Here is a 20,129-nt window from a genome sequence, read left to right on the forward strand (position 1 = left end):
AGAGCAGCAGCGGCGGAATGTTTATTATTTTATTCATTTAGACTTATGTTTCACCGCAGTTTTATGAAGCTTTTTGCTGAACTTTGAAAAATGTTATTGTTACGGTCAAGTTGGCTAAAAATGACGGACATATTTTATTAAACGTTTGAATTTATTAAAAAATACGAAACATAGTTTCAGTCCATTTCATTATTATGTAATAAAGGTCTTATTTTGAAAGTACTTAAATCGACATCTGATAAATGTAAATATTTCGTAAACCATTTTGCTCTATAGGCCTAACATCAGGTACTTACCGCGCGGGAAATTGTACAATAATTCCATAGTTTGTTACAGAATATTGTTATCGTGTTGCCAAAGGCTTTATAAATTGCTTTTGAAACCTTTTAAGTCCTCATGTAAGCTCAGTGGCCATGAAATAATACCAAGAAATTTTATTTTGTCTGACTTAAGGTAAATTTGCTTTGACTTATCATTATAGAAAATAAATAAGTACATACATAATACATTAGTTTAGTTTTTATTTTTTTATTGATTTTTTCAAATGTGATAGGTAACATGTTTATTGTAATTACTCACCCAGTGTGACTTCGTTTAGTGATATTAGACCAACAGTTACGTATTTGTCATAGTATGGCAGAAAAACACAATACTTTTCAATCGACCTGACTTGAGTCACGCTACATTCTAGAACTTGCTACGTTTCTGTTATGAGAATTTAAAGTATTATTTTTTTAGAAAACAATATTCATTGTTTAATATACAATTTTGAACGAATTAACTGTACTAGTTAACGTGAGTAAAACACTACATAGTCGAGAGGAAGTTTCTTTTTTCTTTTATAATCTTCACAGACGTGTTGTTCGTACCTTTGGTGTATATTTTCGATAATTTGTATTTATTTCAATGTTATACATATTTTTGTTACCAGGTAGCATTGCGATCTAAATTACATAATTTAAATTTTCATTGGACTCTACCACGACGACTTTTTCACTGTCAAGTTTTCTTCCTTGAAGGCTTGTTATTAATCTTCGAGGGATTACAGATTCCTTAGTTGATATTAGTTGTATTTGACCAGTCTGTTCATGATCGGATCATTTCTATTATAGATCGTAATTTTAATTATGAAATAAAGAATCTGCTTTGTATACGCCATCTGTTTACCCTTCACTGGTGCCCCAACGTTTTTTCGCTGTCGTATGTGTAATTTACGAAGTTTTTCGTGTGAACTGCACTGCCATCGGATACGTGAAGGTGCCACGCGCTACCAATTATCGCTACTGATAAGATCTACTACGAAGCAACTTCTATAAACATGTAGCTGGTTTCCAGTATAAGTATTACGTCAGTTAAATCTAAATAAAAATAAGGTACACTTCATCGCGAAAGCGTTAAATGAGCTTTACTGACGCTTTACGGTTTTTGGTTATTTAACTGACATTGAACTCTTTACCTCCGGTTACCTGCTAATAAAAATAAAGGGATACGAATACGCGTACTGCGGTAACTTTTACGTAAATAGCCATTACCGTTATTATTTAGTACTTCACATAGGGCGCAAGTGTAGGAGAGCCTAACTTCAATTTAGATTGCGACTCTCGGTATTTTGTTTGTTTTAACATCATTTTAAATATTATCTAGAAGTAAATTGTAAAAAAACTGAGATGTGTTATGTTGCAATGTATTTTTTATTATAACTTCATTAACATCTAGTAAGCACCTAACATAAGATTTGAGAAGGATTATTATTTTTCCAACTTATTTTAAACGATTGCAATATTAATATAGTTACGTTATTTATTTAAAACGCCTTCGGGCCATCGTAGAGACCTCGAGACGAAGTTTTCACATTATTTTTTGGTTACACATAATCACATAATTTATTTCTATTGTGGAATTATTTACTTTATCTATTTCTCATCTTTCTCGACTTTTTACGCGTGAAAAAACTATTTTTACGTTATGATAATTTAGAAAATAAGGAGACAAAACATGTTATAAAACAGATAATATCTATCCGCCTGTGCTATCTTAATATGCTGTATTTCGCGGTGAACAGATGTATTCGAATATCACATCTGCGTATTTCTATAAATTTTAAGGTGAAAACGGTATTTTTTAATATTCTATAGATTAATGAAATTCAAAAGTAATATTACAGCCAAGATGGCCCAGTAGTTAGAATGCGTGCATCCGATGACTGAATTTTCATGTGCTTAACATAACATAAGCAGCCCGTAAATGTCCCACTGCTGGGATAAAGGCCTCCTCTCCCTTTGAGGAGAAGGTTTGGAGCATATTCCACCACGCTGCTCCAATGCGGGTTGGCGGAATACACATGTGGCTGAATTTCGTTGAAATTAGACACATGCAGGTTTCCTCACGATGTTTTCCTTCACCGCCGAGCACGAGATGAATTATAAACACAAATTAAGCACATGAAATTTCAGTGGTGCCTGCCTGGGTTTGAACCCGAAATCATCGGTTAAGATGCACGCGTTCTAACCACTGGGCCATCTCGGCTCATGTGCTTAATTTGTGCTTATAATTCATCTCGTGCTCGTGATCTCGTGAGGAAACCTGCATGTGTCTAATTTCAACGAAATTGTGCCAAAATGTGTATCCAATCCGCATTGGAGCAGCGTGGTGGAATATGCTCAAGTCATCTCCTAAAAAGGAGAGGAGGCCTTAGCCCAGCTGTGGGAAATTTACAGGCCGTTAATGTTATTGTTGAAAAGAGCCTTTTTGTATATTTGTAATAGTAAGGTAAAATGTTTTCGTGTATGTTTTAAAGTCAGCCGCCCCACTTCCGCCCCCCTTCCTCATTTATAAGCTATTATATGTGGGATATTTTATTCAATATCAATCAGATGAATAGATGTTTAGCATCTGTATCGGAAAACATTATAAATTGTTTTCCTGTTAATTCGGAACGGTTTCTAAATAAAGTTAATGTTGAGAAATGTCACCGTGCGATAAGGGAATCAATTAAAACGTCTGACAATTGAAACGAACCTTTTTTAATTTTCGAATACAAGTGAGTGGATATTAAAGTAATTAATTAACTAAATATTTCTGTTAAAGTGCGATTAATAGATATTATAAAAGAAACAATATTAAAATAATTTCGTCTTTGGTCTTGTATTTTGAATAGTAAATATAGTATTTAATAGTAAATTATGAACACAAAATAAATACACAAATTAATACAAGAACTAAGAATAATCTTGTAACCCCTACTTTCCGTTTGCATACAGAGAACGTTTTTGGGCAATGGTATACGCATTTATATAATAAAATACCGGGAAATGTAATCAATGTACCATTTACAAAATAAAAAAAAAATATTGAGACTAAATTAATAAATCAATCTCATTATTCATTAAAATAATACTTTTAATTAAAAAATGCCTGGATTTAGGCTCGGGTTCTATCGCAGGTCACTAATTATTGTAAAAAACAGCATCGTATAAAGTTACTTTAAATTACAAAAACCTTTCTAAGCGGAATACTTACACGTTTAAACGAACTGTGTTCCAAATTTCAGTTTTAACTGTTCGTTGATAGGTACTAAGCATTGCTGTTTGGCGGTAGAGTATATTATAATGAGTGGGTAGTACCTACCCAGAGAGGCTCGCACAAAGCCCTACCTAGAATTTATTTCGATTCGGAAACAACTTTATTTACAAATGTTGTGTAGCTATTGGTTTGTTAAACACAGATTGATTTCTCTCTGTCATTATTGATTTGGTGTGCGAAAATGAAGATCCAGCATTCATTAAACAAATTTTATAGGTAAAGCCTTAAGTCTAAAAAGGTACCGCGTGTGAAGTTTTGTAATTATTACTACAATGTAATAACAACAATTATTATAATCGATTATATATATTATAAAACAATTATTTAATAATAATTTCCAAACGTTATAAAATTGAATGTACCATCAGAGGATTATTATCGTGAATAGATAATGTACTCTATCAAAACTATGTAATAATTAATTCTCTCTATAATTATTAGATATCAATAATAATAATAATAATATGTATAAGGCATTTGTTTCAATCGTATATGTAATATTCAATAATAATAACGACGACGGATTCATAAACAAGCAACAAAATTAACTATACATATATACACAATTTATATAATAATTTATTACAATTATATCTGTATAAGTGGTCTCATTGGCATCGAATTCCCATAGCACAAAGATAAGTGATTACTTTAAATAACAACCAATTGGTGGTACAGCTTCGTTCAATCCCCTCTTACTAACACTGTATTGTTGTGTTTCGGTTTGAAAAGTGCGTGTGCCATTGTAACTACAGGCACAAGGATAATTATTAACTTAGTTCAGAATATTGGTGGCACATTTAAGATGTAATAATAATAATAATAAATATCTTTGAGCTGTGGGGACCACTTACCATCAGGTGGCCCATTTGACCATCCGCCTAATATTTAATAAAAAAATAAAATAGATTTTGACGCTAAAAACAAATCTTTCGTACATTTGCATACCAAGTAGTCTTTAAATAACTTTTAGGGCACGCGCTACTGAATACTTTCGCCGCTATCTAAGCGTGCACTATTCAAGAACTCGTTCAGACAATAGTTGTCTTTGTGTCGCCCCTTTTGTAGGATCTCATCGTTTTACTTTGATGGCGAAATTTCACAAAATCTGCCTTAACTTTGCGATGCAAAGTTTGGAATACCCGTATATACGTGATTTATCGATATCCTGATTTTTTATATAACGAAGACAAGATGGTTTCTAATTTAATATCGGAATTGTACCCTACTTTTAAATTTAGCCTATCCTTCAATATACTGTCTGTTGCAGGGATTTATATTTAAATTGATGTAATTGTTGTTGATTTTGGGCTGATATATCAATCATCGTATAACCGAACCAATAACTAGCTTACATGTCAAATTAAAAGGGCAAATAAAATTGACGTATTGTATAATTACCGAAGTAAATTTAATCCGGCCCGTTAAGTAATTACCAAGTTGTAATAATTATATAAATAACAAATGAAAGCTATTTATAAACTTAAGGCCCGAGCTTACTTTGAGATGTTTTCGATTCGTTTCCAATTAATTTGTATCTACATTAGCAAACCATTACATTACATCTTGAAAATTTATAAGTGTTCGATGATTTACTCGATTTTATTATTACAATTAAATATTTAACTACTTCCTTATAGTTAAAATAGTTAAAAAAAAAAAAAAACAACAAAAACCATTTTTAGAGATTTTTTTTCAAACTTCTATGGTTATTTAATTTATATTTTAATGCTTGATAACGAGCGAGACTCATATAGCGACTGTAAAGAAAAAAATAAGCTTGCAGTAAGATCTGACAAGAGTATATTTGACTTTACACGGTTCAGGTCCGCATGGTGCAAAACGTATCGTAATGTATAGTATCTATTGCTGATATTCTCTATGCAGACGACGTCTGCTTAGTAGCCGACAACACTCACAATCTGCAGCTACTTATAAACCGGCTTCATGGATTGTGTAAGCGCTTCGGTCTTGTTATTAGCACCTCGAAGACCCTAATACTGAAATAATCGACACGTGACGATACAAAGGATATTACCTCAATATCTTTAGATGGAAAAAATTGAGAGGAAGTGTCATCATTTCGGTACCTGGGTAACGAAATGATGGTGGAAGGTATATTTGCGACGATCCCCGTCTTGATTCAGAAATTTTAAAATGCAAAAGCGTCGGCATCCTTTGGCACGCTGAGAGCCAGATTTTGGGATTCGCATGATCTAAAACTGTACGCTACGATCGCTGTTTATAAAGCCATCATGTTACCTTTTCTTCTCTAGGCTTCTGAGACTTGGTGTCTTTACTAGAGGGATTTAAAGTGCCTGGATTCACTTCATTTGAGGTGCTCGCGAAAATTTTTCGCGTAAGTTGGCAAGAGCGAATCCCAAACACCAAAATACTTCGGCGTTCAAGAGCATACGGCTTTGAGTACATGCTCATCCGAGGTCAACTCACATGGTGCGGTCACCTTGTTCGAATGAATGGCTGCAGACTACTTAAATCTGTATTTTATTTACAGCTAAAGAAAGGAAGGCGTAGACCAGTAGGGCAATTCCTTCGATACAAGGATGTTTTAAAGAACCACCTGACTGCCTCAGAGGGATATCACACCTGTATAATATAACTCTGAATACTTGGGAAACGCTCGATAGTGAGAGACCTGTGTAGTGTAATATTGTTAATAAGGCTTCTATTATTTTTGAACGAAACCGTTTGGATGTCCTCGATACCAAACGCTTTATTAAAAAGATCCGTCTCAAACCCACGTATTGCTACAGGTACGATAGTAAAAGCCAATTGTTCTGCCAACCCTGCAACAGAACGCTTAAAACCAAATGTGGCTTTCAAGCCACCTTCGCTCGCAACCCACTAGCCAAATTTGCCATTGACGGACACGTCAAGAAGGACATCAACAATAGTTTATAATTCGAATTTCATTTGTTCGTTTATATAGTGATTTGTTTGTATGAAGTGAGTGCAATTGATCATAAATAACGATCATAACTATTGATCTTTCTATTTACATTATAACATATAAAGTCTTTCAAGTTGTAAGCAAGCTCCTAAATTATTAACGAAATCTATATTCATTAAAAAACGGATGTTAATAAGAATGTGATAAATAAGTCAATTTATTAGGCAACCGTGCGTAACGTCGAAAGTTACTATTGTTAAGAACGAAAATAAATTACGCGTTGCGGAATTTTTAATATAGACCAGTGTAAATCACTCACGATGAAATAATTATCGTAAATAACTCACTTCTCATCTTAGAATCCATTTAGACGGGAGGCATAACACTTGTTTCCGACGATTGGAAGTAATGTTAAAAAACTGTTGAGACATTCGTCATACTTTTCTTTTAAGATGTTAATAAATCGCTAAATTCTAGACATATTGAAAATACTTAGTATTTTACAATTTAAAAACAAAATTAAACATAAAAGGCAACTACTGCATTATTATTAATGATTTAGAGCAGATACATAATTTAATTTAATTTACATAATTAAATTAAATATATTACATAATAAAAGCTAAAGGGGTATCAAAAAAGTACAAAAACAAATCAAAATTATAGTTAAATAGCCTACAAGGTAAAACAAAATCTTATTTATGTCATTATCCTTTAAATGGTTGTGACAGTCGTGAAAAATGATAATATCATGGGTTCAGAGTGAGGTCACCGTATAACCGCGTGTAATAGTTTAGAGATTACAGAACATTAAAGATCTTAATATTGCTTGGGAAGCTAGGAGCAGAGCGAAATGTCGTAATATTCATTCTGCCAATCACTTCCGGCGCATCCCTACTTTTAGCCATTTGAAAATGGAACAAGACGATCTTTGTAAGCATTCCATTAGATTCATATGTCTTGTTTAAAGGATACTAAATAAGGGCAGCATACTCTAAATTGCTGCGTATAAGAGCATTCTATAGAATTAAAATAGTCCGTATGTCTAAATTTTTAACAAATACGCTTAATGAAACCGAAAACTTTCCAAGCGTTTATTTTGTTATCATGTGCATTTTTAATGCAAGTTCATGCATGTTTAGTGTTAATCCAGCGTCTTTCCTAGGCAAAAGCTAAAGAATTAGACGACCTAAATCATTGCACAAATTGTTATATATATTTATATATGTATTTAAGGTTTATTACGGAGGAATTGTAGTTAAACTTGGTTCTTTTTTTATTAATTAATAGTCTTTTAAAAGATGATTCAAATGCAGTCCGCATCATAGTGATATTTCAGCCTGTGCGACCAAATGGGCTTTATTTAGGATCTCTTTTTTATGTCAGTCAGTAATTTTAAAATAAAGTACACTGGTATATACCTAATAATGTCATAATGCTGAAGAGTTTTTATTGTTGAACGCACTCATCTCTAGAATTACAGACACGATTTGAATATTTCTTATTGCGTGAGATAGTCTGCATATTGAGGAAAGTTATAGACCTAACTTCAAGTTACGACACTATTCAGCGGAGTAATATCGATAACGTCAACCAATATCGAAAATTTCATTCATGACAGGTGAACCTGCGAGGTATAGCTATTTCATACAATTTTTATATTATATTTCGTTAATTTCTTAATTCGTTATAATTGTTCTTTATTATTATGACGTCGTCATTAATCGCTCCGCTTACTTAAATCCGTTAAAAGCTTACTCCTTGTCGAATTATACTACTTTTATTTGGAAACGTGAGTTGATGCGTATTTTATTAATGACACTTAGTGGTTGTCTATTGGTTTAAATAAAATATTAGATGCGATTTGAAAGATACGTAGGAAACTGGATGATACATTGTCACTTCTACAATAAAAATTCAAATGTATAAAAATGTCATTGAACTTTGACATGACATGTGTTGCCATTGAAAGTATGAACGTAAACTATGGCCGTTACATATTCAATATTATGTTGATAAAGGTGTATGTGTTTAAAGCATCGTAATGTGTAATGTTTTTCTAATGAATATTGTAATATAATGCCAAATTTCATACACCTCCGTCAGTTTCTTTTTTTTGTATACTGGGGGTAGCTGTTTGCGTGTTATAGGTAGTTTTTTATAAATTTCGTGCGGGTAAATCCGCAGGTTCAACTAGTAAATAATAAAACAAATTGAAGTAATATAGTATGTGATTTCACAATAGAATATCTATGAATCTAAATATTACCCTACAATTCTAAGTTAAATCATTTTCGTAGATAAGTACTCAACACACACAAGTCTAGCGAACTGTATCAACTTCATTCATGAAGCAATCAATTCTACTTCGCATACAAATACATGCACGATATTACTTCGAAACTTTGGATGCTATGCCACAAATCTTATGCCTCCTCTCACTGTTTGACTATTAACACAAGATATTGTTGATGTCGGAATGAGCTTGTTGTAACAAAAACCACTTGGATGATATTTTATCACTTTAATATTACATAATAAGATTTCATACACTACATCAAAGCCATTAATCAGTCTGCGATAATTCCGAGCCGAGGCAGAAACTTGAATTCATAGATTTTCCTTTCAGAATTTAAAACACAAAATTATAATACTGAGTCTTATTTAAGTTTAATTAATATACAATTATTTTAGATTTATTAAAAAACGAAAATTATTAAGATATAATACTCTGAATTTGACGGCCTTAAATCGTAAAACAGTGATGAGAAATTTGTTTCTAGAAACTTTATTCAGCTAATAAATGATATAACTGCCATTATATTTTTTAAATAACGCCGGTATTCCTTCGCAAAGATAAAAGCATCCGCGTCGTTTATTTAAGGTCACGTATCACATTGGATCATCGTCGTAAACTCACTCTCACCTTACTTCTACCCTTTCCCATGATCACTCAGTTAAGAACCAAATAAAGAAGTTTATGACCCACCTTTATTTCGCCGGGTGGAGTATATGCCTCATTTACGTAATTTTATATAAGAAATCAGCTTATGATTGACGATAAATGTTAGTGACGTAGGTGTGATAGGATTACAGCGGCGGCGACGAATGAATCTGGTTACACGAGGTTTCTTGTTTATCTTTTCATTGTATGAATTTATCCGGCCGCATATATATTTTATTCTCCGGATAATAAATTAATATCTGTTATGTACTTTTGTATGGTTTCCTGTAATGTTTGAATAATTTCACGAAGGAGCGGTATTGAATTACAATATATTCATATTAAATGTGCATCTACTGAAAAAGTAGAAACTTTTAAAAATACTTTAAAAACAAGAAAACGAATTTTTGAAAAACTAAATTATACATCGGCGAAGTACGAGTTTACGGCTAGGACTAACAAGGACAAAAATTTTCAACTTATAGAATATCTACTTTAGAAAATATTGTAATAGTGTTGAGTATTTAACTGTTTATTTTAGCAGATGGAATCATTTTTATCATTGATATAATGAAAAACAGCGACTGCCGAGATAGCTTACGTAGCGGTGCAATATTATAATTAAAATCGTCAACTTTACCCGGTCGGGTTTAAATTAATATATGTAGGTACCTATTTATTTCGACTCAATAAAAGTGAACATGTAAATACTGCTGATAATAAATTTCCGACACATATTGCTTTTAAGCTTTTACTTTAAAATAACTAAAATATCTTCAACCTCCAAAATCTTCAGTCTTATCATTGACCATCAATAATTTTATCGTTTGTTTCAAATCTTATGCGTCTCCGCATATTTAAAGTTTCAAAATTTAATTGATCACATATCCATCAGCGAAACAGATACCGTTGAAAATGAATGAATACGGTTATACATACGCAACCTCCGTGCATGTATGAATCTCAATAATCCCTTGCTTGGATCTATGAATTTACTCTGGACTCGTTTCAATGGCAACGTGAAGTAGATTTTAAAAGTAGCGTTTTGAACGTTTCTAGCGTTAATCTTTGTAAAAATAAGTAAGTTTTTTTAACTTTGAGTTATCGTTTCGTATACTAGATCAATTATTAGGATTGTTTATATAAGTTTACAAGAACCATTAAGTACTGTAAAATAGAATAAGCTCCAAATCGTCTAAGTAGAGTATCATTTTACTTGGCTAGCCTTGTATATTTTGCCGGAAAAATTATACGTATATAATTAAGTAAAGTTCTATCAAATTTCAATCAATAAATTATTATTATTCACATTCATCGTCTTTCACATTTAATGTTTAACAAAATCCACGTAAGCCTTTCATCGTGAACCAGGACCAGCCACTGTAATAATCTGATTACTTGAAACGTAGAATGCACGTTTAGTTTTAACGCTTCACTTACTATCAGCACTCTGAAGTAACGTAAACTAACCTAAGCCTTGTTGGAATACATTACCGAATAACTCGTACTCAATATTATACTTGTCAATTTATAAACTTATCTTACTTGATTATACGTACTTACGACTATACTATGATATATACGTACTCAACTAGTTCGATGGCAGTCTGATGACTTTAGTTTTGATTTTATTTTTTAAATAAATTCAAAAAGTAAACAGTAAAACGATGAACTCGATAATCAGAAGCAATTAAAATATAAATTTTATAATTTTCATATTTCAATATTAAACATAAATTAGCGCACAATGTGTATTTTTAGCGTAAGAATATATATTTAAAGCAGCTTCGCAGCTAATATGCATATTAGAAACTATTAATACAAAGTGTGTTCTCTCGCTACGATTACTAAGAATCTTGACGCTATAAGGATTTTAGAAACTCGTTCCCTACAATATTGTTACCGTTAGTTTAAGCGAATATTTTCGCAAACATTTCTTTAAATTTAGTTAATTTACTTATAATATAATATTAGTTACATAAAAAAATATTGAAAAATTGAACGTGGAAGACAAAAAACAGTTTTCTAAGTTGATTTTTATTTTAAATCTTAAATAGTGATACTATTATTCATTTATTACCTTCCAACAGTATACTGCACTTATAAATAAATCAATAAAGAGCGTTACGGAGAACAGTTCTGTAACAGTTTTCTAGGATTAAATAAAAACATACCAAATATTATTTCTGTCAATTTTAATAAGTATAATTCGGCGCCATTACAAAGGTTCCTTTGTTACCCTGACTGACTGAACAAATGAACATGTCGCTGAGGGATTTTCGGTTTAGTAGTTTGACATACAACAATGAACGTACACCATTCTGTATTGACTTTGGAAATATTTTGTTCTCGAATAATGCAATGAACTGACTTAAATTATTAATAAACAAGTCACATCATAGAAGTCGACATGGCCTTATGCTTAATCTGTATATAAACAAAATAAACTTAAGACCTGAATCTTAAACGAAGATTTTAAGTTCTACAATCTACATATTATCTTGGGATGTTAAACCTGCTTCGTGTATTTAACCAATCCGTATTGGAGTGTGGACTTCTCCAACGGTGAACAGGCCTTAGTTACTTCACGCCTATGTACTTCTACACTAAAGTCTTAACATTAAACAGCTAAATGAATATTTATACTGACCAGTTCAAGGTTTTATTTTCTCAACCGATTTATTAATAGATATAAATGGAATACACTACAGCCGAATATTCTCAAACAATATTCAGTGCTAGTTATAACATAAGAAGAGGAACATAGTTACTCGTTTTTACACATAGTATGTAATTTAATAACAAGTTGAAATCAATCAACCGTGTATTGTGTGTCAAATCGGTATTGTTTTTACCTAAGAAAGAATCTAAGTTCCTCATAACTGGGTCATGTTTTCCGACTTTTGTAAACGTACTCTTGCGCTTTTATTTTTGTATCTATTTCACTTAAAAGCTTTACGTTATTTGTATTATGATATTTAGTATTACAAAAGTTAATCTGATAAGTGTTTAATTTGATATCGAAAAGAAACTATAATTTTTTAATTAATATTTCCATACTATACTAGCTTGATTAACAATTAAACTTTACATATTGAGTAAATATTGCCAATTAGATAGGTCACCTATATTATCGTTTCGAAATAAACTGCACGTACCATGATAAATTTTGATGTATTTACACGCGTTTAATTGCGTAATGAAACGAGGCCTGTTTGCCCAGTAGTGTGAAATTGAAAGTTGTTTCTATGCTGTATTTTTATACAGCGTCACCGTTTTCAAGCAAACCGCTTTATTCTGAACAGCGGCTCCTGAATAATCAGGTTAGAGGTTTAAGTTATTTTTGAGGTGACAAGAGGTCAAATTGTAAAATTATATGAGGTGAATTTATAAAATTAATGCTATGGAATCATCGAAGGTGGTCATTTGTATTCTAAATTTAAAAAAGTAAACCGTCTTTACTTTACAAATGTATACTAAAAATGTGAGAAAATAATATTTTAATGTCCTTGTTTGTTCAGACACTCGCAACGAGCAGGGAGGAGGAGCAGGCGGCACCAACGATGACGGTGAAGAAGATGAAGACGACTGTTGGCATCAGTGCATCGAGAGCTGTCCTCCGCCCTTGCGTGCTGTATGCGAGACACACAGATTTGAAAACTTACACGTAAGTTATTTCTACGAATTCAGACAAACCGTCTATTAAAGAAATCTGTTTGAGTAAAATAATGTATTTTATATCACTAGATTTTTCCCCTGGCTTCCTTCGGGTAGGAATTGAAAAACTTGCAAAGTACATAAAGTAACTGTGTCAAGTAAATCACGCTGTTATCAGCAAGAGTGGAACTTTAGAACGTTTAGGTAAAAGTAGAGCCAGGAGGTATAATCTTATTATGTAGGTAACTATAATTGCGTAATAAAATTAGGCTACCAAATTATTTGTTTAAAGGGGACAAATTCTGTCATATGTGACTTTTGGGAAACCTACACCGTTCGCAAACGCAGTACTCGCAAAGTTAGCTCTCCAAAGGAATAATTTTCCCTCGTTTTTAAAACATTTATCATTGATACTCCGCTCCTAGGAGTCGTAGCGTGATGGTTTATAGCCTTTTGAGACAAATAGGCTATCTAACACTGAAAGATATTTTTTTAAAACGAACTAGTAGTTAATGATATTAGCGCGTTCAACCAAACCAACAAACCCTTCAGCTTTATAATATTAGTATAGATTTTCCTGACACTCATGGGTAATGGGCATAGTATAAAAACTGCACAAAAAAGGAATTTGTGCGAACTTTTACAACTTTTTGCCTGTCGAACGCCTAGAGTATGCTTTTGCTTGTAACATTGTACACCAATAAATGCCAGATTGATGCGCTCGATGGAAAATCTTTGGCGTGCCGCAAAAAAATTATTTAAAAAAAGAGCAATAACGAGTCGACGCCCCAGACCTCATAGAATCTACAAAGTCTGGTGCAACACACAATGGTTGAGATGAGTTGTCTCTATTCGACTGTGCCGGAACCACACGGCTAATTGTGGTCAGACGGTTAAAGCGGGCACCGACACATCGTAAGTCATACACATAATACAATAAAAGTACATAAACTGCATTCGAAACGAAATAATTTGCCGAAATTTATGAACTATTTCTTGCGGTCACTATTTGCAATGGATTTTTAAAAGCTAAAACCATTAACACTTTCTGGGATATTATACAATGGACATCAAAATAATTACTTAGCTTGCATCTAGTGTATTGTCCTCACAGTATTAATTAAAGGGTCAGCATGGAGTTATAAAATACAAATTGTTTCAAATCTTCTCTCTCTCTAATATAATTATTGCGATAACGATAGCGACAACCTAACATGATGTTTTCAATTAAATCATACTTAAAGCGAAACAACGTATCATTTCTATATCACTGGCTTAATATATAATCGAATATCAATTAATTATTAATCAGTGAATTTGCACAAGCGACGCGCCTTAAAAATAAAACATTGAAAAACTTACAAATTTTATTTAAATTGTTCTATCTTTTAAATTGTAGATATTTTTTTATTAACTTTAGTGAACCATAAAACATGTTGAGAGGATTTTAGTTGAAATAACCAAATAACTGAAAGCTAAGGAGGGTTCAGACTCGCACCTCAATACACGCGTTTTAAAAACGTGAAGCACACTCATTGAGATGTATAGAATTATAATCAACTTTTAGCTAATAATTGCACGATTACCTAGCTAGCTCACAGGCCTTTCCAGGCCCTGAGTTGAAATCTCAGTTCGGGTCAATGAAATTTTATAACTCGGCCACTATTTTTTTTTTAATAGTAGCCCAGGAAAGACGTATTGCATGAGACTATTTGAATATAGAACAAATAGATGAGTGCACCTGCGATATTGCACACACTACATGTTCATCCATGCAATATATATATATATATATATATATATTGCATGGATGGAATGACATCTTACTTTTTCAAAATGAACAACTGTTTAAGCCTAAAGCATTATTATTTCTTCTAATAATATATTAATCGAAACACAATACCGAGTGTTTCAGGTACCTGAGTGCTTTTTAATGAAAAATGTTTGTGTCCTGGCAATTGTTTTGCGACCCGCTCTGTCGCAAACATTTCCCATTAAATGACGGAACCAGAGGATTATAATATAAGTAACTTATAAAGCAATTTAAACCTTTTCTCTCCGGGTAAGCTCACAAAATGAACCGTGTACGTTAAATAAATTTTCGTACATCATGTTTCAAAGGCATATACCCTTAATACGTTAAAGAAATAAATACTTGCGTCGGTAATTACTGTCTAAATATTTCATATAAGAAAATGTTTTAATTTTTCTTTACGTTATAAAATAAACAGATACTTACCTAAACATTTAAATTTTTAACAGTCATTACTATAGAAAAGGACGTCAATTAAGACCGATTACTTAGTTTGATGTGATTGTCAAGTAACCCACTATAAAGATAACACGAACGCCGCGGCTGTTGATCAAACTATTTTACGATTAATATTACAAAATAATTGATTACTGTAAATGTTTCCAAGCAGTATACATTTTTCTATCAATGCGACCTTTTCACGTTGAGAATGTTTGTACGGCTCATTGATACCGCTTAACGATTTTAACTTTAGTAAACCGACTTGAATGGAATCGTTTCGGTCTCCAAATCGATCAGATGCGTGATGTGGATTCGTAATGAATAACAATAAAAAGAATCGCTTATAGGCTCTGCGAATATTGCCCAATAGTTATCCGTTTGTAAAACATTGTATTTATTAGGGTTATGTTGAGATTTATATTCCAACCGATACTAGATTTATTCGACGCTTGAATATTTATATTTATTAGCCAATTATTTCAAATGTTACACGTAGTTACCAAAATTATCTGTATAGTTGGTATTTACACAAGGAATTAATGCAACGTTGGACTTAATTTTTACAAAAAATAGTTTGTTGGACTTCTAATAGTGGTGGATTGGGTCTAATATTTATTTTAACTTTATTTTAAAGGTTTCATTGTCATTTATGTATCATTAAATACCTAATGATAAATAAAGTTCTACTCCATGAGTAAGATTTTAAAAGGATAACTTACTGGTATAAATCCGATTAGTGTAATAAATTTGCCGCTCAAAAAATTAATTGCTTATTAAATAAAAAAAAAGTTTTTTTATCAAAAACACACCTTCGGCCGTAGAGATGATTTATGATTTTAGACGTCACCGAATCCGATCCGATTCCCTAAGTTGAACTAGGATTTAAGAAAGTAGATTTTATTATTATTGTAATTATAGTCTTCATGAGCTGTATTCAATCTCTAACTGTTATAATTAATTTTAAATACGTCTAATGAATTTCCTTACAAGATTAGTTTCTTATTTGTGGCTTACATCGTTTTGCGGAGATATATAAGAGAATCTTTTTTTTACTTAATCTGATCCAAGGCTGGCATTATTTAATATTAAACCTGGAAGATTGTGGGGATTATGGATGGGGACGCTTTTGTAAATGTACCTAAATTTAGAAAATGAATAAAGAAACCATCAATACTAATTACTAAAATACTTTAAATATTTCAACCGACTGTATCCACAAAATTAAAATATAAGACATATAATTGAAATTTGGAGAGTAACATTTTTTTTAATGTAGTCTTTACGTTATGACCCGTCTTGTATATTTTATTGAAGTGCACCAAAAATAATTTTATTAATTTTCAGTTCTACGCTCTTATTCGTTGGCTGTAGCAATTCTCCCCTCTTGATATGTCGTAAAGTCAAGCATACCAAGACCAAAATATTGTATAATCCATTTCTAAGATTAAACAAAAGTGATGCGAGTAAAAAGAAAAAAGAACAATCTGCGTTGAGAAAATTGTGAAATTCTGGCATTGCTTATTTTCATGGACACGCTGCAAATCCTAAGGGCCTTTAAATAATAATTTACCCTGTTCGCAAAACTTAATAGACATGGCAATTTACGTTTTTAAGGTTAGATAAAATAAAGGGCGTAATACTTCAACCTTTGAAGGTAAAAAAATGCGAGCTTTACGTTTATATTATTATAATTTTTTCGGCTATAGAAATATTTACATCATGTATGTCGGCCTATTTTATCTGATTATTATTCTGTACAACCAGATGATCGTAAATCCGTCCATCATCATTTGACAATAATTATCAATAAATTCCATGGACAGTCTTTTAAAATAAAAAATATTACCTAGAACGGATAATTTTACGGTTGTTAATCCAAAGTGAGCCTATCAAGATGAAAGAACATACAATGGTGTACACACAAAGAAGTCTCCGGTAAATGTAATTTTAAAATAACGAAAGATATTTACTCATCTTTAGCGATCCAAAGAGGATACAATTACATATACTCCAGTAATATATTACTCATGTTTATGTATATTGTTCAGTTTGTTTTTGTTGGAAATAATTTACATAGTGCGATTCACTTCCTACATTGCGCACTTAAATTATTTAATAAAAAATTTTACTTGATGATTTAAATCAAAAATAAATCATTTTAGTATTTTCAGCGTCAAATGATTTCTTTTATATATTGACATTCGATTACGTCATATTTCTCAAAAATGCGAGAAAAAAGTCAATAATAAATGCACTCACTTACATAAAATATAATTTTGTAAATTACATCGTGACGCATTTAAGTACCTACTAGCTTAATTATGATAATGTACCGATAAATGCTCGTCGAATAAAACCTATTTCAATTCGACCTCCTTGTTATTAAGTCATTAAGATCTTATTTTTAATAATCTGTCAGTACTATCAGGTATAGGTGTAAGCGAGTACCTTAAATACACACGATATTCAACGTGCTCTAACATCGCTCTAGCATCATATGCATTCACGATAGGAATATCGAATTTAATCGGATGTAGGCTCACTAACACAATTACTAGTCGTTGGTTTCATGAAATAGGTATCTTCTATGTAATCAAACTTGCTATCTGTTACCTAAAGCCTCGTAGGACTGATTTATAAAGTAAATTGTCCCCATTAATGATCGAAAGAACTGTCAATGACGATAAAGATAACTTATTTTGACAAATCGAACGGTATTTTTAGTACTGTTATTTACACAGTTTCATTGCAGCGCCACGTCATAAATAAGCGAGTAATGATGATGATTTTTTCACTGTGATAATGATGATAAAATCCACGGTTGTCACGTCACTGGTCATAAGCTGCATTAAAGCGGCTGACATTGCGAAGCGCAGCAATCTGTATAATAATATTTTATGATAAAACCTTCTTGCGAAAAGGTGTGCATCTTGTAGCATTAGCTTTATGTATTTTCGCTTGGTAGTTCTTTTTTCAATTAAGCATTAAAGGTCTCCCCATTTATTAGTGGAAAAATGTTTTTTTTTGTTTATTTGTTGACCTCAATGCAAATGACAAAAAATCTCGCTACAAGTATCGAATTTGCTCGGACGTTTAAAGACTGAATTAAAAATGTTATATATTTTTGCTAACACGAACAAACCTAATGATATTATACTGTGCTAATGCCAGAAGCCCGATAATATTCCTAATAATATACTTACATGGGAGTTTTCTATTAACGTTGGTATATTTCTAATTAGTGATTCTGTCCGAATTTTTTATACGAAATATGTCCTCCGCAACGGTTATTTTACCTACATTTATTATATTGAAACATCCATGGCGTCTGAAAGTTAAATATAAAAATGACTTTTGTATTAGCAGCAAGTAAGCTGGTAGTCGACGTCAGTTGGCGCTTCTTTTTATCCGATTTAAAACTTTTCAAATAACCAAGGAACGGAGCGTAAAAATAAATTAACCTTCGCGACTGCATCAAGTTTTTCGCTTGCTCCAATTTCGTGACGGCTTATTTAATATTTTCTCAGTTACTCGGAAATCTTAACTATGAACCGAAATGATTAATTAATTATTTACCTAAGATTTATCTCATATATTTTGTTTGGCAAACACTAGATGTCATCGTAAGTGTCTAATTAAAAATAGTATTTGACTGTTTCTCTAATTTCTCATAAATTGCAAGTAGAACTATTTAAAAAATAAAACAATTCTTTAATATATTTGATAGCCTATCTGAGTAAGCCTGGTATATTTATGTTAATATATTAGCATAAAAGCTATATTAATTCTGGATAAAAATAAAGTATAGTACAACAGATTGCAACTCTACTAAACACTTATGTGCTTAATTTGATGGATAAGTCTATTAAAATACGATCCAAGAATTTCTGATATGATGTCCAAAATGAAATAAAGAGTATAAAATTCGCATAAAAAAAACCAACTGAAAAATTATAACAAAATTTAAACAATTGAACAACCAAAACTGTTAAGTCAAGAAGTATATAAATATTCTTTAGAAATATACTCGCAAACAATAAACCTAAACTAAATTCTACAAAAAATAATAGTCACCAGTTCTATGAGTGCATGGCTTTATTGGTTATTTCCCGCAAAACGCATACGCTTCGGAAAATATAGTTTAGATTTGAAGCGATTTCACAAGATTATTTTTGAACAAATAGAGAGTGCCTTTTATATTTTATGCGATAAAACAAATGTAAAAAATACTATTGTACACATATTTCATATAGACACTTTGTCAAGTACACTTATCCCTCAAATTTCAAACATAAAATAATTCACTGACAATGAAATATTTTAACTAGTTAGATATGAATACCAATGTATTAAAAGACTAATTGTTGCAAATCTTAATACCACATTGCATTTGTCGATTGTGTCGATATTGAGGAATAAATATCAGGGCTGATAGTCTAAAAATACTAAACGTAACACCTATTTATAAAGCCCAACCTAAAAATGATTGAGAACTACCCACCAAGCTTGGTTTTGTTATTAATTTCCAAAATAGTTAAAATAATTTTTCAAAATAATCTCTTAATAGAAGATTAATTAACAAATGAAAACTTTCTTTAACGAATATCAATACGGATTTCGGTCACACTCAAACATTATCGGCTACAATCGATACTTACTAAAATTGAATATAATTTACATAAAAAACACCCATCGACACGGTTTCACATTATATGAAATAAAAATATCGGAAACACTTCCATAATATATTTATTACAAAATTTTCTTTAGGGATCCGTTTT

The 20,129-nt window shown here is 31.6% G+C and overlaps 1 protein-coding gene across 1 annotated transcript in view; it reads left to right on the forward strand.

Moving 5' to 3' along the window:
* The window catches only part of LOC125076053 (adenylate cyclase type 6), a 186,571-nt gene that overhangs the window by 117,837 nt on the left and 48,605 nt on the right, over nt 1–20,129 (forward strand). The window contains exon 5 of the mRNA XM_047687992.1: nt 12,959–13,104. Within this exon, the coding sequence (XP_047543948.1) occupies nt 12,959–13,104 (146 nt within the window). The remainder of the gene's footprint in view (nt 1–12,958; nt 13,105–20,129) is intronic.

Source organism: Vanessa atalanta, chromosome Z (genome assembly GCF_905147765.1).
Source record: "Vanessa atalanta chromosome Z, ilVanAtal1.2, whole genome shotgun sequence".
NCBI lineage: Eukaryota > Metazoa > Arthropoda > Insecta > Lepidoptera > Nymphalidae > Vanessa > Vanessa atalanta.